Source organism: Mixophyes fleayi, chromosome 6, assembly GCF_038048845.1.
Source record: "Mixophyes fleayi isolate aMixFle1 chromosome 6, aMixFle1.hap1, whole genome shotgun sequence".
Lineage (NCBI taxonomy): Eukaryota > Metazoa > Chordata > Amphibia > Anura > Limnodynastidae > Mixophyes > Mixophyes fleayi.
This window is the reverse complement of record NC_134407.1, coordinates 170,797,763-170,815,205: the sequence shown is the minus strand read 5'-3', so window position 1 is coordinate 170,815,205 and position 17,443 is coordinate 170,797,763. Positions and strand designations below refer to the sequence as shown.

The window sequence follows — 17,443 nt, the reverse complement described above, 5'->3', positions numbered from 1 at the left end:
CCTGATCATTAGTGATGACAGTCTCGTGTGCATGCTATAACATTTGTTTGCAATCAGGAGCACCTGTAAAAATGTATTTTATGTTCAGAAGACATCCACAACAGCCTAATAAATGTATCTTATGGGTGGAAAGGATTTCTTTAGAACTATTTTATTATTAATTCTTAATTATTAACTGGTGGCATTAATTATATATTTTGTGTTTTCTGTGCATTCTTTTGCAAATTTATAATCCACATAGTCCTTAGACATTTCATGCTATGTCTTGTGTAGTAGAGCACAGCAGACCTACACCCAAATTCAACAGCACATGTATTTTAAGATCCGCGCCTTGCGCTCAGTATGAGTGCCTTGATGAATCAGGCCCATAGAGTATAAAAGTATCAGACAAGTGCGACATAACTCTGAGTTGGGGCAGCATGGTGGCTTAGTGGTTATCACTTCTGCCTGACAGCACTGGGGTAATGAGTTTGAATCCTGACCATGGCCTTATTTGTACAGAGTTTGTATGTTCTCCCAGTGTTCGCGTGGGTTTCATCCAAGTGTTCTATTTTCCTCCCACACTCCAAAAACATACTTGTAGGTTAATTGGCTGCTATTAAATTGCCCTTAGTCTCTCTTGGTCTGTGTGTGTATGTTAGGGGATTTAGATTGTAAGCTCCAATGGGGCAGGGACTGATGTGAATGAGTTCTCTGTACAGCACTGCGGAATTAGTGGTGCTATATAAATAATTGAATAGATGATGATGATGATGATGAGCAGTTGGATTGTTTACCTGTGAGAAGCATTACCAGATTGCATAGCGAATTGATCATATGTGAGATCTGACAAATTGAAGTACAATATTTGAAGGGAAAACTGATTGAAATAATATTCCATAATAATAATAACTAATACAAAATATCGCAAGGTTGTAGAATAAATACTCATCAGCTTATGTCTTTGCCTCTAGAAGTAACTGCTTGTATTTTGTTGCTCAATACAATCCACAGATTTATTACAACTGCTCCATATCTAGCTTAATGTTTCTAACATATATCAAAGAATCTAAGAAACAATCTTGAGTCTGGAAAAAGTTCTTGAAAATGAGCCCTGATATTTTGCATTTCAAGGACATGTTATCACAATCAATAGACTGATAATAGTTGAAACATGTCATATACCTTTCTTCAGTAAATTACTATTATAATTTAGCAAATGTATGTTAGAAACATGTCTATTTGGTTCTTAACCACATTTTCAGGAGGAAGAACATCATTTGTATTGTAAGCAATGGTAATATCCCAGGCATCAACCACAGCAACACGAAGATCTCGGAAGATGTCCTTCACAATCAGATATTGGATATAACCATGGAAGTCGCTGAATCTCTCTGTATCCCTACTGATCTCTCTGGTGTTCTCTGCTTTAATAATAACCTTGGTCTCTGGACTTCTTATAAAGAGACGCTTCACAGCCTTCTGCACATTAATAAGTCTCCTGATAAAGAGTTTGATTGGAAAAGGTCTGAAGTGTTGACCCAAACAGATAACAATGACATAGTGTGGACCTCCAGCTAGTCGATCTATTTCCTCATTAGTGTAGGCATCATCTTTGACTAAATAAAAATGACTTGCGACAATTGGATGACTGTGCTTTTTCCACTGCAATTTGATGTTTCTTTCTTGATCTACTGCCATCAGCATAGATTCCAGTCCTGTTCTATATAGAGGAAAATTCCTCAATCCTGTTGGAAAAGACATAACAGATGTATAAATATTTCTAAAGTGAAGTTCAATGTGCAATAATTTTGCTAACATTTTTCTAGTAACTGTTTAAAAGGTGGACAACTATAGAATGATACTGTATAAGATTTGCAGCAATGCATTATGATTGTCACTGTTTAAATAAATAGACCCCATAGGGCTTAATGTATTAAAAATCGACACTTAAAAAAAGCTGCATATAAGACTAGCGTATTTACTCCCATTTGCTGAGGTATACACATCACAAGATGCATCCACTTCTAAATCAACAAAGGACATACAGGTTCATATAGTGGCAATTATGCTTGTTTGTGAATGTAGAGTGCAGCGTATTTTGTATTTATGAATTAACACTGCTCGCAACTAACAAAGTACCACTTAAATCATATTCTACAGGAATATAGCAATGTTACATTAACACTGTATATTTGTGGTGTACTGCCACATCCAAATTAGGCGCTGGTTACGTTTCTTTGTAACATGATTATTGCTATCTTATTATGTATGTATCATCATCATCATCATCATCATCATCATTTATTTATATAGCGCCACTAATTCCGCAGCGCTGTACAGAGAACGCACTCACATCAGTCCCTGCCCCATTGGGGCTCACAGTCTAAATTCCCTAACACACACACACACACACACACACACACACAGTCTAGGGTCAATTTGTTAGCAGCCAATTAACCTACCAGTATGTTTTTGGAGTGTGGGAGGAAACCGGAGCACCCAGAGGAAACCCACGCAAACACAGGGAGAACATACAAACTCCTCACAGATAAGGCCATGGTCGGGAATTGAACTCATGACCCCAGTGCTGTAAGGCAGATGTGCTAACCACTACGCCACCGTGCTGCCCAATGTATGTATTGATTGATTATGTATTGACCATTTAGAATGTTATGTAACTTCCCAATTTGTAACCAATAAACAAATGTACCTTCATTATTAGGTATATGTCTATTGTACTGTCACTGCAACACTAATAACTCACATTAATCAAACTGTTTACTACTAACTCAGTCACTTCATTTGAGTAAAAACATAGATGTATGGACACATAGATGTATGGACAATGAAAAAGTAAGATTGAACAAAATTAAATATAAATTTGGAAATATTTTTTTCATTTATTTTTGTAAACAATTAGTTTTTTTAGTAAATCAAAATATTGCATGAGATGACCCAGTCAATCCCGCATGAACCCCAATTCATGATGGATACCATGCTGGTATGCCCGGGCCATCTCCATTTGTCGTGAAGGTGGGATTTCCTTGTCTGCAGCATCTGTTTATGAGAAAAGGGAAAATATTAATTGCAATAATAAATTGTTATCACTAATTAAACATGCCCTAAAAACACAAAATATACATTATTTTGGGGAATTTAGGTTAGATTTATTTTCAATCCTGAGGTTTTTTATTGCAATTCTGCAATTGTCAATTATAAGCTATACTATGCAATGAGATGTGTCTTTGATTCCTTCTGTCAGCCATCAGTTGTTGTTACGTCACTGACCACGTAACTGCTTAGATAGGGTATATAAGGTGGACGCTTGCACATAATGCAAGCGTATTAGATCACATCTTAGGTCTGCTCCTGGTTTCTGCATGCCACTAAGTTCCTTTGTACTCCGCTGGCTTTTCCTTATTTTGGATTTCCTGCTGCTGACTTTTTACCTGTTCTTGACCAATCTTTTGCTAAGCGATTCTGGTTCTGTTCGGATCTCCTGGTTTGATCCCGGCTACCCTGACTATTCTTCTGCCTCACACATTGGTTTCATTTGGATCTCCTAGTTCTGACCCCTGCTACCTTGACCATGGTTTATTAGAGTCTCCAGCTACCTCGCTAGTGACTGATTCTGAGGGCCGCGACCTGCATGTCCCACGCAGCTAAGTCCAGACCTCATGCGGATGTCACTTGTAAACAACAGGGGCGTGTTAGACTCTGTGCCTCTTTACCCAGTACCGTCAACTACTAGCAGGTAATGTGTATATTTTTCCAGTGCTTTGTGACAGTGTCAGACTTGTTTCTGTAAGCAAAAAATAAGGTAATAAAGTTCAATTAATGTAACCCCTACATTCGCTCTGAAGTTACATCTACACAATCATTTCACTTGGCCAAAATTAACACATCTACGGCCTACAGTGTAATGCCTACATACACAAACATGGTTTTCAAATAGGATAACATTCTATATTTGGAGGGACTACAATGCAAGGACTTACTCCTTTTTCTTCAACGCTGTTTTTTCTCCTTCCCTGCAGTTCAGATTCGGTTGGTAGGAAAATAAAAATGTGTGACATGAGGGACAGTGGTACAGGCAAGTTTTACTCGCTCCCATCTCAATAACCGACAGCACAAACCTTTAACCTCTTATTTTTGAAGCAAAGAGGGTAAAGCAGGAAAAGGCAACTTGGAAATATTACATTCAAAACACATTGGTTAGACAATGAAATTAGCATAGACATTTCCCTAAGCAGTTTGTTGGACAATTTAATAGATACTTCCATAGGCAAGTAATTGGACACTTCAAATAACAGGTAAATAAACACTTCCATAAACAGATGGCCCAGCGATCAAGCCAGGTGTAGCAGATATGGTTTAGCTATATCCCTAAGCACAATAGCAACGTGGTAGTTCTTGATCCTGGTGCATTAAATAGTCCAGCTCGCAAGTGTACAATACGCTCTTAGAATGAAAGGAGTCACATTTACACTTTTACTATTACATTTACTTTCATTGTGGATCACTCTCGATAGACCATCCCCCTCCGAAGCCATTGCGTCCTCCTCAGGCACATTATCCTCTATGTATATTTCGTTTGCACTTACAACTGAAGTGTTATTGAATAACAAAATCTCAAAACCTCTGTTTCTTTTCCATGGAGGAAGGTTCCAAAACATGATCAACAATCTCCACATCCTCCTTGAATAAGCTTTAATAGACATATGTAAATTTTTATGCTTGTTTGTCTGTGGCTGGATGTAAAATAGATAGAAGAAGCTACAATCAAAAAGGTTAAGCGTTGTCCATTCAAAGAGGCTTATACGTGACCTGTACACAAGCTCCCTGTGCCTTTGTAGTTGTTATTGCTGCTGCTGAATGCGAGGTCAATGAGGATGACATAGTATGCTATTTGACAAATAATTTGCAATATGACATAAAAAGGAAATAAAAATGTCTGCTAAATCCTCTTATGTAAGTGCGAGCAATAAAGGGATTACTATCAGCTGGAGAGGTGAATCCGCAACCATCCAATAAGAAGAGAATGAAAAACAGAATATACGGTCAATGCTACTAACACGGGTGTTGCTATAACTGTATGAGCTGCTTGAATAAGGAGTCAACCACACTCCTAATTTGATTAAAGATATTCAGTGATCCTAGATACAGTCTTGTTAATAATATAAGTGATTTAAGTAGATCCAATGATTACATTGTGTAGAAAAAAATGTATTATGTTTTTTTTACCATATATAGAATTAAAGGATAGTTCCATGTTTCTTTTATTGTGTATGTAGATATACCTAACTCATGTGGGAATGTTGTGGATTAGGTATAATGTGGTAATCCCCAGCTAACTGCCTGAGATTAGTGTGTAAATAGTTTGTAAACAATATTTGCTCAATTCTGTTGATAAAGCGTCAATTGTCCAATACAAGGTTAAAATCCTGTAAAAGTCCTCTTCCCAAGAGTTTATATCATTATTTTTAATTACCTTAATCAGGTGTTTTCTTAGACATTTTGATTGATGTTTGTAGTGTGCTTCCTTCCTCTGTGGATCTCCTTCCTCCGTTAATCTTATGGCAAAGTTTCAGTAATCTGTTGAATCTGTATTGCAGTCTTTGCCACCACTCTTAGCCGTATCCTTATATGCCCGGCTTACACAAGATAGAGTAAGGGGAGGATAGAGGGGAGATACACTGTGAGGTCTGCAAATACATGATGATGATCAAAAGGGTACAATGTGCAGTATAGACTCCTTCACATTTTGTCCACTAGGAACTTTGTCAAGAATAGATTTGAAACAGTGGTGATGCTATAAACAGCGTGTCTTCTCCACTGATTGGTAAAAACATGATCTCTTTATTAAATCAAGTTAAATTGTGGCCAGCACGGTGGCTTAGTGGTTAGCACTTCTGCCCCACAGCGCTCACTGGGGTCATGAGTTCAATTCTTGACCATGGCTTTATCTGTGTGAAGTTTGTATGTCCTCCCCTTGTTTGCGTGGTAGGTTAATTGGCCGCTATCAAAAATTTACCCTAGTCTCTCTCTCTGTCTGTCTGTGTGTGTATGTTAGGGAATTTGGACTGTAAGCTCTAATGGAGCAGGCACTGAGAAATCAGTGGCGCTATATATTAAAAAATGGTTATGATGATGATGATGATAATGGGCCAAATGTGCAAATAAGGCCAGAAAGATAAAAAATAGTAAAAATTAAGTGAAATAATGTAAAAATAAATATAAATGAATAAAGATACAAATAAATAACAATTAAAGTAAATGTAAATGAAATAAATTACAAGATAAAAGGATTATGTTTTTAACAGTGGAGGAGAGACGCTATTTATAGCATCACCACTGTTTCAAACCTAACCTTGTCAAAGTCCCTAGTGGATGAAATGTGTAGAGCCTATATGGCATATTTTACGTTATTGTTCATCAGCAGCTCCCGTACTTCCACATTCCACAAGCGTTTCAAACGCTTATAGTGGTTACCGACAGCATGAAGTGCTGCAAGGAGAAGAGAGGTAAGTCATGCAGGGACCCGAAAAAGATCATCCTTCAACGATATCGGCAGAATGTGGTAGCAAGAGCCAGGGTAAGAGACTTTTTCACTTTCATGTTGAAATTCTGAAATCTGGTCTACTGTCTCTCCGCTACACACACACTCTGCAAAAGGGCTATTAATATTACCCCTGAATGACCATCATGTGCTGATTGTACCTATTTCATATTTTTATGGTCAGTCTTTTTTGGTTTGGTTTTTTGAATTAATTTGATTTTTGTGTATTTATTTATTTATTTATCTATTTATTTAATTATTTTTTTGTGCTTTGCTTTATTTTGTTTCTTTTACTATTTGCTACTCTGCCTCATCCTCTCAGTACATCCATGTATACAATTCTCATAATCTATACATTTATTGCACCCCCTATCTAATCTATATATCATATTTTACCAGAGAGGAGCAGCATACATTTTTTAAAAGGAGTTAAAATCCTTTTACCTAGTCGAGGTTGGGTCGTATGAAAAGTGAAAAGTGGCATTATGTATATATAGTGAACAGAGGTACCCAATTGTGACTTTCTATTATAAAATGCACTGTGATCACATGCAAACAGTAAGAAGAGTGATCACATACAAATATAAAATGAGTAGGAGTTTATCTGTATTCAATTTGTAGGATTTTCTCTGCTAACCTCTTTCAGGCGATGATGATCTATCAATCTGGGATCTAAAATGGACATTATAGAGACACTGAGCCTGTTCCATTAAAGCACACATACGAACATATTGTGCATTTTTTTTTTAAAATGTATGTAATTCGGGCATAGGGACGTCTTTAACTACAAGTGGATCTGAAGAAATGTCTCTTTTTGAATCTGGGTGTATGTACGCTCTGCATATACGACACTTGCCATATTGAGACAGACACACCACACAGCAGGATATTAATAATACGTATGTGTAATATAAAGTTCCAGCAGAATGCACAGAAAGAAAGTGTTCAATTACTGTCAGCTGTTAATAATATAATCAGAAATAAAAAAACATTTTAAAAACATTTTTATTTCCAGGTAATACATTTATCCGGATGTTTTTAATGTCTGCTGCACATAAAAGGCATATTTACAGCTGCTCTTCATTGCAAATACATGTTCTATCATCATCACTATCACTCAGCACTTACACCTTGCCTGTAGCTGGTGTGATATGACTGAAAAACATATAATGCCCAAAGCTTGAATCACACATTGATGCACGCCCTCGCCCTTTGGCACGCCATATAATGTACATTAACTACATGCATACGTACCCCTCCTTCACCAGTTCCACCCATAAAATTGTATACTGTCTTGGATGTCTTCCCGCCAACTCAAACTCAATCTTTCAGAAACTGAATTAATAATATTCCCACCCAAAAACAAAAGCTTCCTGCCTGACATTTCTATTTCTGTTGATAACATGATCATGTTACATACGCCTAAAGAACATTTCCAGAATACGCACATATCTCACACAAGACACCGCAAAAACATTAATTCATGCACTCATCATCTCCTGCATCGACTTTTGCAATTCCCTCCTTACTGGTATAAAATTCTTCTAACATACAAGGCCATCAACAAAATTGCACCAACATACATTTCCTTACTTGTCTCAAAATATCTCCCAACTCCCAGCTTAATTAGCACTCAAGTAAACAAAACCCAATACAAAGTCCTGACTCGTAGGTATCGATGCCCTAGCCTACTGACCAAAATGTATCCTGGTCTCCCCAACCTATGTTGGAGATGCCAACATGCTACCGGTACCCCACTATACATCTGGTGGTATTGCACAATCCTTCGCCCTTACTGGGCGAACACTTAATTCCAAAAAAATAATGGAAATAGAGGTACCAAAGGGCCCAAACTTTTGGTTGCTTAACAATTCTAAATTACCCATTTCCCAATATAAATGTCCACCTTGAATTACCTCAATTGCGCAGCAAAGGCTGTAATACCAGTTCACTGGAATCCTCAATACCACCATCCATGAAAGAATGGTTAGATTTATACATGTCAATGGACAATCTGATCTAATCATCAAAAGACAAGTTCCAAGAATATTATCTACTATGGTTTAATTTGCTAGTACTCAAAGAAACACCTATATATACCCGCTGGAATAACTGAAACCTGTTTCCATTCAAAAGACATTGTCCAAATATTATGTCAATATCCTCAGTTAACACACACCGGTTCCTTTCTCGCCCGATTTCCTTTTTCCCATATTCCCTATCCTACAATACAGTTTAAATATAACAATCCTAGTTTATTAATATATATTTATACAGTATATCTTTACAGCTATTTTGTTTAAGAAGATTTATTTTTCTAAATCTTGTAAACAATCTATTATGCCATGAACATATACTGATATTGATGTCGGAATGTGACCATCCCAAAAATTGCCAAAATAGGCTCAGTAAAGGAGTGAGAAAAGCCGCAATGGTAAAGGGGTTAAAGAAAAGCCCATGTACAAGCGTAACAATCAGATGCACAATAAATGTGGAATGTCTATGGTTTGCTTTTAGTTTCAGTTCATCCTGATTTTGAAGCAACTTTGTTCAGCCATGTAAATATTGCATTATGTATGGTGTGGTTATCAGAATAAAGTTTATACCAAGTGCCCACAAATATAAGCTGTCTTATAAAGGCCTCTTTTTCAGAGAGATAAATATTGCATATGCTGTGTATTCAATTATTTTAATATACTTCATTCTAAATGAGCCAAATAATTGTCTATTTTTAAAATAACTATTTGTACATCAAATACTGCAGAGCTTGTGGTTCAAATTATTATAATATACTTTAATTGTGTAATTGTGACACTAAAATGCTATTCTATTAATTCCTTTTTATTAACATAAATATAAAAATATGTGTGGTATCATGTTGTTTTAATATACTTTATTCTAATTATGGCAAGTATTTGTCTGTCTTATGAATTCCCCTATTGTGCTCAAATCAATAGCAACGTAGATGTGTTTATAATTATTTCAATATATTTCATACAAACGGCATTTACAAATATTTTGTTTTAATCAATGTAATATTCCATCCTTTGGCGCTGGGATACAGGCTTAAACGTTTTGATCAAAATATGAACCAATACATCATGTTTTCATTTTACTAGGTACACACTGATATGCAGTGTTATGGACTGACTCTAACTGTCCTTTTGTTCTGTATTCATACAGTAAAGGGCATTTATATTGCCATGCAGCTGGTAATATGGGATTAACTGAACACAGATTTATTTCTTCTGTGGTTTATTTCAGAATATTGCCTTATTTTGTCTTGGAAGCTGTCTATCAGACCTATTTAAGGCCCTTTTGTGCGTGGCTTACAAGTCAGCCCTTGGTAAGCCTCTCTATCTAGGAGGTGAGTGCATCTGATTTTAACTGCAAGGTGCTTGAAGCATATAGGTCAGTGTAGGACCTACATCAAATGAAGTACCCTTGACACTGGAATGCAGACTTAAATGTTTTGATCAAAATATGAACCAATACCTCATGTTTTCATTCTGCTAGGTGCACAGAGATATGCAGTGTTAAGGGCCAGCAACGACAACTGTCTTTTTATTTAAAATCACAGGAGGTCTATTTAAATGTATTTTTTTAACAATCAATATACTCAATATAATCAGATTTGACTAATAAAGTAAGTCTCTAAATAATAAAGATAATCATTGGTGAATAAGAACAAAACAAGTGCAAGTTAAACAACAAAAGCTGAAAAACAATGCTGATAGCCATCATCCCTAGCTTTTATTCTCATAAGTCACCCCAGAGAGAGGGACAAATGGGGTGTAGAAAAATAGCCGAGCAGGCACTTCCTAAAGGATATGTTATTTTATAGAGCGGATCACCAAACCAATTAGCAGACTTCACTAATTGGTTGAAAGTGACTTTTAATGTATTCACTAATTTCTGTCAGCTGGCTAAGCTCAAGGTACACCTCTCTAGGTATGCAGCTCTAGGTATACAACATCGCTTAACACAATGCTCACACTCAAACAGTTCAATGGGGAAGTAGAAAAAGTGTATGTGGGACACCTAACCTCTTGTAAAATGTTTTCCATACCATTATATTGTGAATACTTTATTTACTATTGAAAATAGTAAAGCAAGAAATTTTTATATCACCTTTAAATGTTTGTAGCAGATGCAGGAACCATTGCTGTAAAGTTGAGTCTCCCATAAGATAGATCATTTTGTCATTCAAACAAGCATACATCTGTTCATGGGTAGTAAAGTTGTTGAAGTTGCAGAAGACAGGTCTCCACTTATTATGCAACACAAAACCACTGGGAAAGGGTGATTCCATTCCAATTTTACACTGGTCTAAAGGTGATGGTGAGGGCACTGAGAAAATTAAGAAAATACATCATAATAAATATCCATTTTAATTTACAAGATGCATAAATAGGATTTTATTACTAGATTATAATGCCATTTGCTATTCAATTATTTTTAAAGTACATTTATGTAGTCCTTTCTTCTGCTCCTTCAAGAGGATAACATGTGGGTGTTTACGAGACATTACCAAGGTAAACGTGAGGATCTCAAGAAGCCCCCCATCTTTATAGTACCTAGAGATTATAGCAGAGTCCATTGGTGGAGTTCTCTAATAAACATGCATCATTAACTGAAAGAACATCTATCATTAGAGATGTTTGAACTGACTGAAAAGTGATTCTTGAACCGATATGACAAACCGGTTCTGAAGTATGAAAGTTCACTGGAAGTTCTCAAATTTTAGATCAAATTTTTTGAGCCTCTCTAATTTTAATGTTCTTTCAATTTTAATCTTCTTGTAGTGCCGCACTGACTCTTTCTGTGCCCAGCACATATCTGTCATAAGAACCCAATACTTATCATCTGCTCAAGTCTGCAAACTGCAGCGTTCTATATCCAGGGTAGAGTAATCGCTTGGTATACAAATCAAATAAATGCTTTTTACTGTGACTGATTTACATTATGTGTAGAGAATACATTGTTTTATGAATCTTTCTACAAACCTGAAAACAGAAAATGTACAACAGATAAAGTACAACTCATCCAACAAGTTCTTTAATAAGATCTCTGACTGCTATAATGTTTAATTGGTGTTTTTTTTAAATCCGATTAGATCATTTAAATCAGTATTATTTATTGCAATTCAATATGCAATCATTTAATTTGCTAAAAAATAAGACCTTATTTTACTTTAACATTTATATTTTATAATTGCAGTAAAATGCCAGCAAATCTTGAAATATACATATTTATATTCACACTAACAGGGAGTTATGAAAATGGATAAATACTCACCAGTACATATGGACACATCAATGTCTTTAAAGTTTGTGGGAATTTCAACTGCTATATTTTCTCTGGGGGCGAAAAATCCATACATTTATTAGACAACTTTCTGAAATGTGTTTTAATTACATATAATATATTGTTACAGATATATAATAAAGATTATTTTGTTTTCACATTAAATTAAACACTAAATTTGCTCAGTCACACATTTTAAATAATGTTATATTTCTGTGGTGTGATCAGTCACATTATCCTAAGAGTATGCAAACTGCAGTCAGACTATTGTTAGACATTACAAGACTAATTGATTTTATGTCAGTGATTTCTGAAAGGATTTCACTTCTCTATATACATCTCTGCTGTAATATAGTGCTAAAAAATTGATCAGCATTGGAAACTAATATTCAATACATGACATAAATCTGATTTTTGCAAAAGGATCAATAGTAAATATATAATACTTTTACATTTATTTTGTATCTATTTTTAAATTTGCTATGTGTTAGTTTTCATTTTAGCATTTTTTAATTAAACATAAAAATTAATGATAAGAATATCAACTGTTTTACATGAAATTAGGATTTCAATAAACTGTATATTTAGCAACTGTATATTGAGAAACAGAGTATCATTTTATATCATCATCATCACCATTTATTTATATAGCACCACTAATTCCGCAGCGCTGTACAGAGAACTCACTCACATCAGTCCCTGCCCCATTGGAGCTTACAGTCTAAATTCCCTAATATAGACACACACTCACACATAGACACAGACAGACAGCAAGGGAGAGACTAGGGTCAATTTTGAAAGCAGCCAATTAACCTACCAGTATGTTTTTGGAGTGTGGGAGGAAACTGGAGCACCCGGAGGAAACCCACGCAAACACAGGGAGAACATACAAACTCCACACAGATAAGGCCATGGTTGGGAATTGAACTCATGACCCCAGTGCTGTGAGGCAGATGTGCTAACCACTAGGCCACTGTGCTGCCCATAATATACCTTTGGAGCATAGACACCTGACACCTAACACATAATAGGTACAGGCATTTTGGGTCTGTATAATGCATTATATGATAAAGTGATGTATTTAAATAAAAAATGGTGTCAAGAAGCAAACTTTTTTGCCGGATCACCAAACTAAGTTATGTGCACATGGACATTAATTTAGGATTTTTCCAATCTAGTAGATTAAAGTACCATTTTATCACTACTCTTATGTTTCCTGTTAATATATATGTGGATTCTGTAGAAAAGTGATTTCAATTGACAGATACACTATATGGACAAAAGTATTCAGACGCTTGACCATTACACCAAAAGGGACTGTAATGACATTGTATTCAAATACATATACTTTAATATGGAGTTGGTCCACCTTTTGCAGCGATAACAGCTTCCACTCTTCTTGGAAGGATATCCACAAGATGTTGGAGTGTTTCTGTAGGAATTTGAGACAATTAATTCTGTAGAGCATTTATGAGGTAGGCACTGATGTAGGACGAGAATGCCTGGCTCCAAATCCACGTTCCAGTTCATCCCAAAGGTGTTCGATGGGGTTGAGGACAGGGCTCTGTGACTGCCAGTCAAGTTCTTCCACACTGAACTCATCAAACCACGTCTTTATAGTCCTTGCTTTGTGCACTGGGGCACAGTCATGTTGGAATAGAGAAGGGCCTTCCCCAAACTGTTGTACAAAGTTGAAAGCATAGCATTGTCCAAAATGACTTGGTATGCTGAAGCATTAAGATTGCCCTTCACTGGAGATAAGGGGCCTAGCCCTAACCCTGAAAAACAGCACCATACCATTATCCCTCCTCCACCAAACTTCACAGTTAGCTTAATGCAGTCAGGCAGGTAATGTTATCCCGACATCTGCCAAACCCAGACTCACCCATTTGACTGCCAAACAGAACACTTTTCCACTACTCCCCAGTCCCATGTCGGTGTGCTTTATACCACTCCATCCAACGCTTGGCATTGGACTTGATGATGTGAGGATTGCATGCAGCTGCTCGGCCATGGAAACCCATTCCATCAAGCTCCTGCCGCACAGTTTTTGTGCTTACATTAATGCCAGTGGAAGCTTGGAACTCTTCAGCTATGGAATCAGTAGAGCGTTGGTGACTTTTACGCACCATGCGCCTTAACAGTCGTTGACCCCACGCTGTCATTTTACATAGACTTCCAATTCGCGGCTGATTTGGATGAAATACACTATTTTTGTATGCACATTTTTGGCAGTAAGTTGCGCCCAAGTTGCTTTAACTCTGCATCAACCCAGAATCTCTTTCATGTAGGAAACATTATGGCACATGTGGATAGTTTTCTCTATCAGTTAACTCTAGATAGTAATGTATGTAAGTAGCAATAGGATATAAAATGTACGTCAATGACATCCAAAGGGTGTTAGAGGCAGTGGTAATGGTAAATAATGTAAGACAGGATTTCATCACTTCAATTAGCAATTGGATTATATTTGGTAGATTAGGCTGCTTCTTCACATTTTGTAAAGATGGGGGTATATTTAATAAACTGCAGGTTTGAAAAAAATGGAGATGTTGCCTATAGCAACCAATCAGATTCTAGCTGTCATTTTGTAGAATGCACTAAATAAATGAAAGCTACAATCTAAATGGTTGCTATAGGCAACATCTCTACTTTTCCAAACCCACAGTTTATTAAATATACCCAATGGAATTAGCATACGTTACTACGAGAAAAAGTGTTATAGAAAAGTCCTCCTTAAAATGTATGACCTAAAATCCTTAATTTAGATTTAGCTTTCTTGCTCTAACAATATCAATTGTTGAGGTCATACATTTAGAGAAAATAAATATTTTCTCTCATTTATAACTTATTTTTATTAAATATGACACAACACTGTCCTATATTTTCCTTCAGGTCCTCCTTAACATTAATTCACCTATAAGCAATTCCAATCAATATCTAACTGCTTTTTATTTGCAATCAAGTGACTACAGAATTGTAACATACATTTTTTAATCAATATGCACCTGCTTGACCTTTGGAGTGGTCATGTGACAATAAGTACAGTTTCCTTCAAGTCTAATCCTTACGACAAGTGCACCGATATTGGCAATGTTTAAATTCAGTCTTATTACAGGTACAATTCGTGTGAAATAGTCTGAGACGTATTATGTGATTGGTGGCTTTGTAAATGTGTGCCCACATGTGGGGTATATATTGATCACTTTATGTAATCTGCTATTAATGCATGTAGTTGAGAAAGCACGCTAAGATGTTCTAAAACATCACTCTAATGGTTAATTGTAAATATGTGGAAACCTAAAAAACAAATGCTCTATTGTTATGTGACGTGCCTACATTTGGTTGAATGTACCCCACAGGTATATGGGGTGCAAAAGTTTGCATTTGCCAATGGAAGTAATTGGGTCCATAGTGTGTTCTATGCCATGTGTGGATTAGCTGCAGAATTGCACCTACTTTTGTACCCACATGGAAAAGCAAGATTTTGTTTTGCTGAACAAGATTATTCAGATTAAAAAAAGATGCATGTAAAGGGAAATGCCTTGCTTTACAGCAGCACATATAGCCTTCTTCTTTCAGCATAATGGCTTGAATGTTCCAACTCCTCTGTCCTATACATTAATAGGATGTCTTTTTTATATTCCATTTGCATCTCAGTGGTAAATTGCACCTCAAAGTGCACATTTAGAGAAAAGTAATTAGTGAATAATTGAAGACATAAATGAAGCTGAACCAAGCAGTATTTTAGGAGAAAAATGAAAAATTGTAAAATAAAACAGAAGTAGAACTGGAGGTTGCATTTTTACAGTTTGTATAATTGTGTGTGGAAAGACACCACGTTGATTAGTGATAGTTGTATAATGTAGCTCAGTGATAGGCAACCTCACACACTCTAAGGGCAGCACAATACTTATAATCTCATTAATAAGTTAAAACAATACATTTAGTCATAGAAAGAGACGCCACAATCGCTAACATATCAGCAGACATTGTATTACACTATTTAAGAAACAAATCTGATAATTCAATGTATTAGAGCATAAAACTGAGAAAAAGACATAATGAAGGAAAGAGCTGGGGCTGCAGGTAAAGGATTGGAAGGCCGCATGTGGCTCTAGGGCTGCCTGTTATCCATCACAAATATAATTTAAAACTTTTTTTTACTCAAGTCAATGCATGGTGAAAGGTATTTACCCTTGGGGGTATTTAGCCTTGAATATACAAAGCAATATGAAAAGTAAAAGATTGTTCTTGAAAGATAGTGATAAGTGAACCTTCAGTAATCAAGTTGGCACAGCCTATCATCATTAATTTGCAATGAAGCATAAACAGCAAATCATCTGTATTTTACATATGAATTAAGTAAATTGTTAAACTGTTATTTATTTGGGTACATTGCAGTTTTTTGTTTCATTTATTATCATTTCTGAGAGGGTTGTTAGTGTCTTGCCATTCTTGGGCCATCCTTAGGCTCTCACTTTTGTATCAGGCAAGGCAAAAGGTATTTCACATGAAGGGAGACCTGGGGAGATTGACCTTCTTACCTTGATAACCAACCTTTGTGATGACCATTATTCAACGAACATCAACAACGATATCCATTTACAAAATGCATTGGCTAATTTTGGATATCTCAATGAAAGTAGACTAGATCAATAGTGTATATAGGCTACTTACCTTTTAAAGAGAGGTTTTTCAAGTTCACTGAGGAATGACAAATCTTTATTGAATGATTGAAGGTATATCAATGATTTACAGTTGACCGAAGCTGGTTTATCGCAGTAAAATGACTCATTGTCGTCCTCATTTCTATATTCACATACATTTTTTTCTGAATTCAATTTGAACCCACATTCACTTTTCACTTGTTGACTTCCATTCACAAAGGTTCCTGAAAAAGATATCAGACCATAGTCCTGGTTCCTTGCCTTCCATAGTGCTGAAACACCTTCACTTGGGTGGTAAAGTATCAAGGATATATAGACTCTTCCTTCCCAAAATAAAGTGAAATGGACATGATAAGATCCATTGTTAAAATCTTCAACCCTCCCTGATGCCCCAGCATTAAGACTGGGTGTAAATATTCTTGCTTTTATGAAGTCTCCTCCATATATTTTCTTAATTCCCAAATGGTCAAACATGTCAATCCGCACAATTAATATGTCTCCAATGCAGTATTTCTCTTTCGGATTGATTATGATGGCTCTACAATTCCTGGCACTGGTTGATTTGTTAAAGTGGGTGAATGTGAGATTTGGAATCCTGGCAGACATTCTGTCAAAAATGGAAATACTTTGGAGCTCATCTTCAGATAGAGTTGTGCTGACAGTGACATGGCTTTCTGCTTGGGTTTCAGAGGGTTTGTGAGAGTAAACTAGTCTAAATTTAATCTGAAAAAATACAATTATAAATAATTTATTTATAAAGAATAAGTCTATTTGATCACAGACTTATCTTTTAATTTAAAATATGTTTTATACAGCTTAAAAACCCAGCTAGTAACAATATTAAGGTAATGACACAAGAGGTTAAAACACAGGCTTTTAAATGTGACACTTATTTGCTATAGCACTGATACATAACGATTAAAGA

At 36.0% G+C, this 17,443-nt stretch overlaps 1 protein-coding gene across 1 annotated transcript; it reads right to left on the bottom strand.

Annotated features, from left to right (window-relative positions):
- Nucleotides 1-831: 831 nt before the first annotated feature.
- LOC142160485 (NXPE family member 4-like) lies at nt 832-17,192 on the bottom strand. The gene is made up of 4 exons (XM_075215366.1): nt 16,529-17,192; nt 11,840-11,901; nt 10,673-10,891; nt 832-1,727 (listed from the first exon to the last, which is right to left on the bottom strand). The coding sequence occupies exons 1-4, from the start codon at nt 17,122-17,124 to the stop codon at nt 1,192-1,194; spliced, it is 1,413 nt and encodes a 470-aa protein (XP_075071467.1). The 5' UTR covers nt 17,125-17,192; the 3' UTR covers nt 832-1,191.
- Between the last annotated feature and the right edge of the window lie 251 nt (nt 17,193-17,443).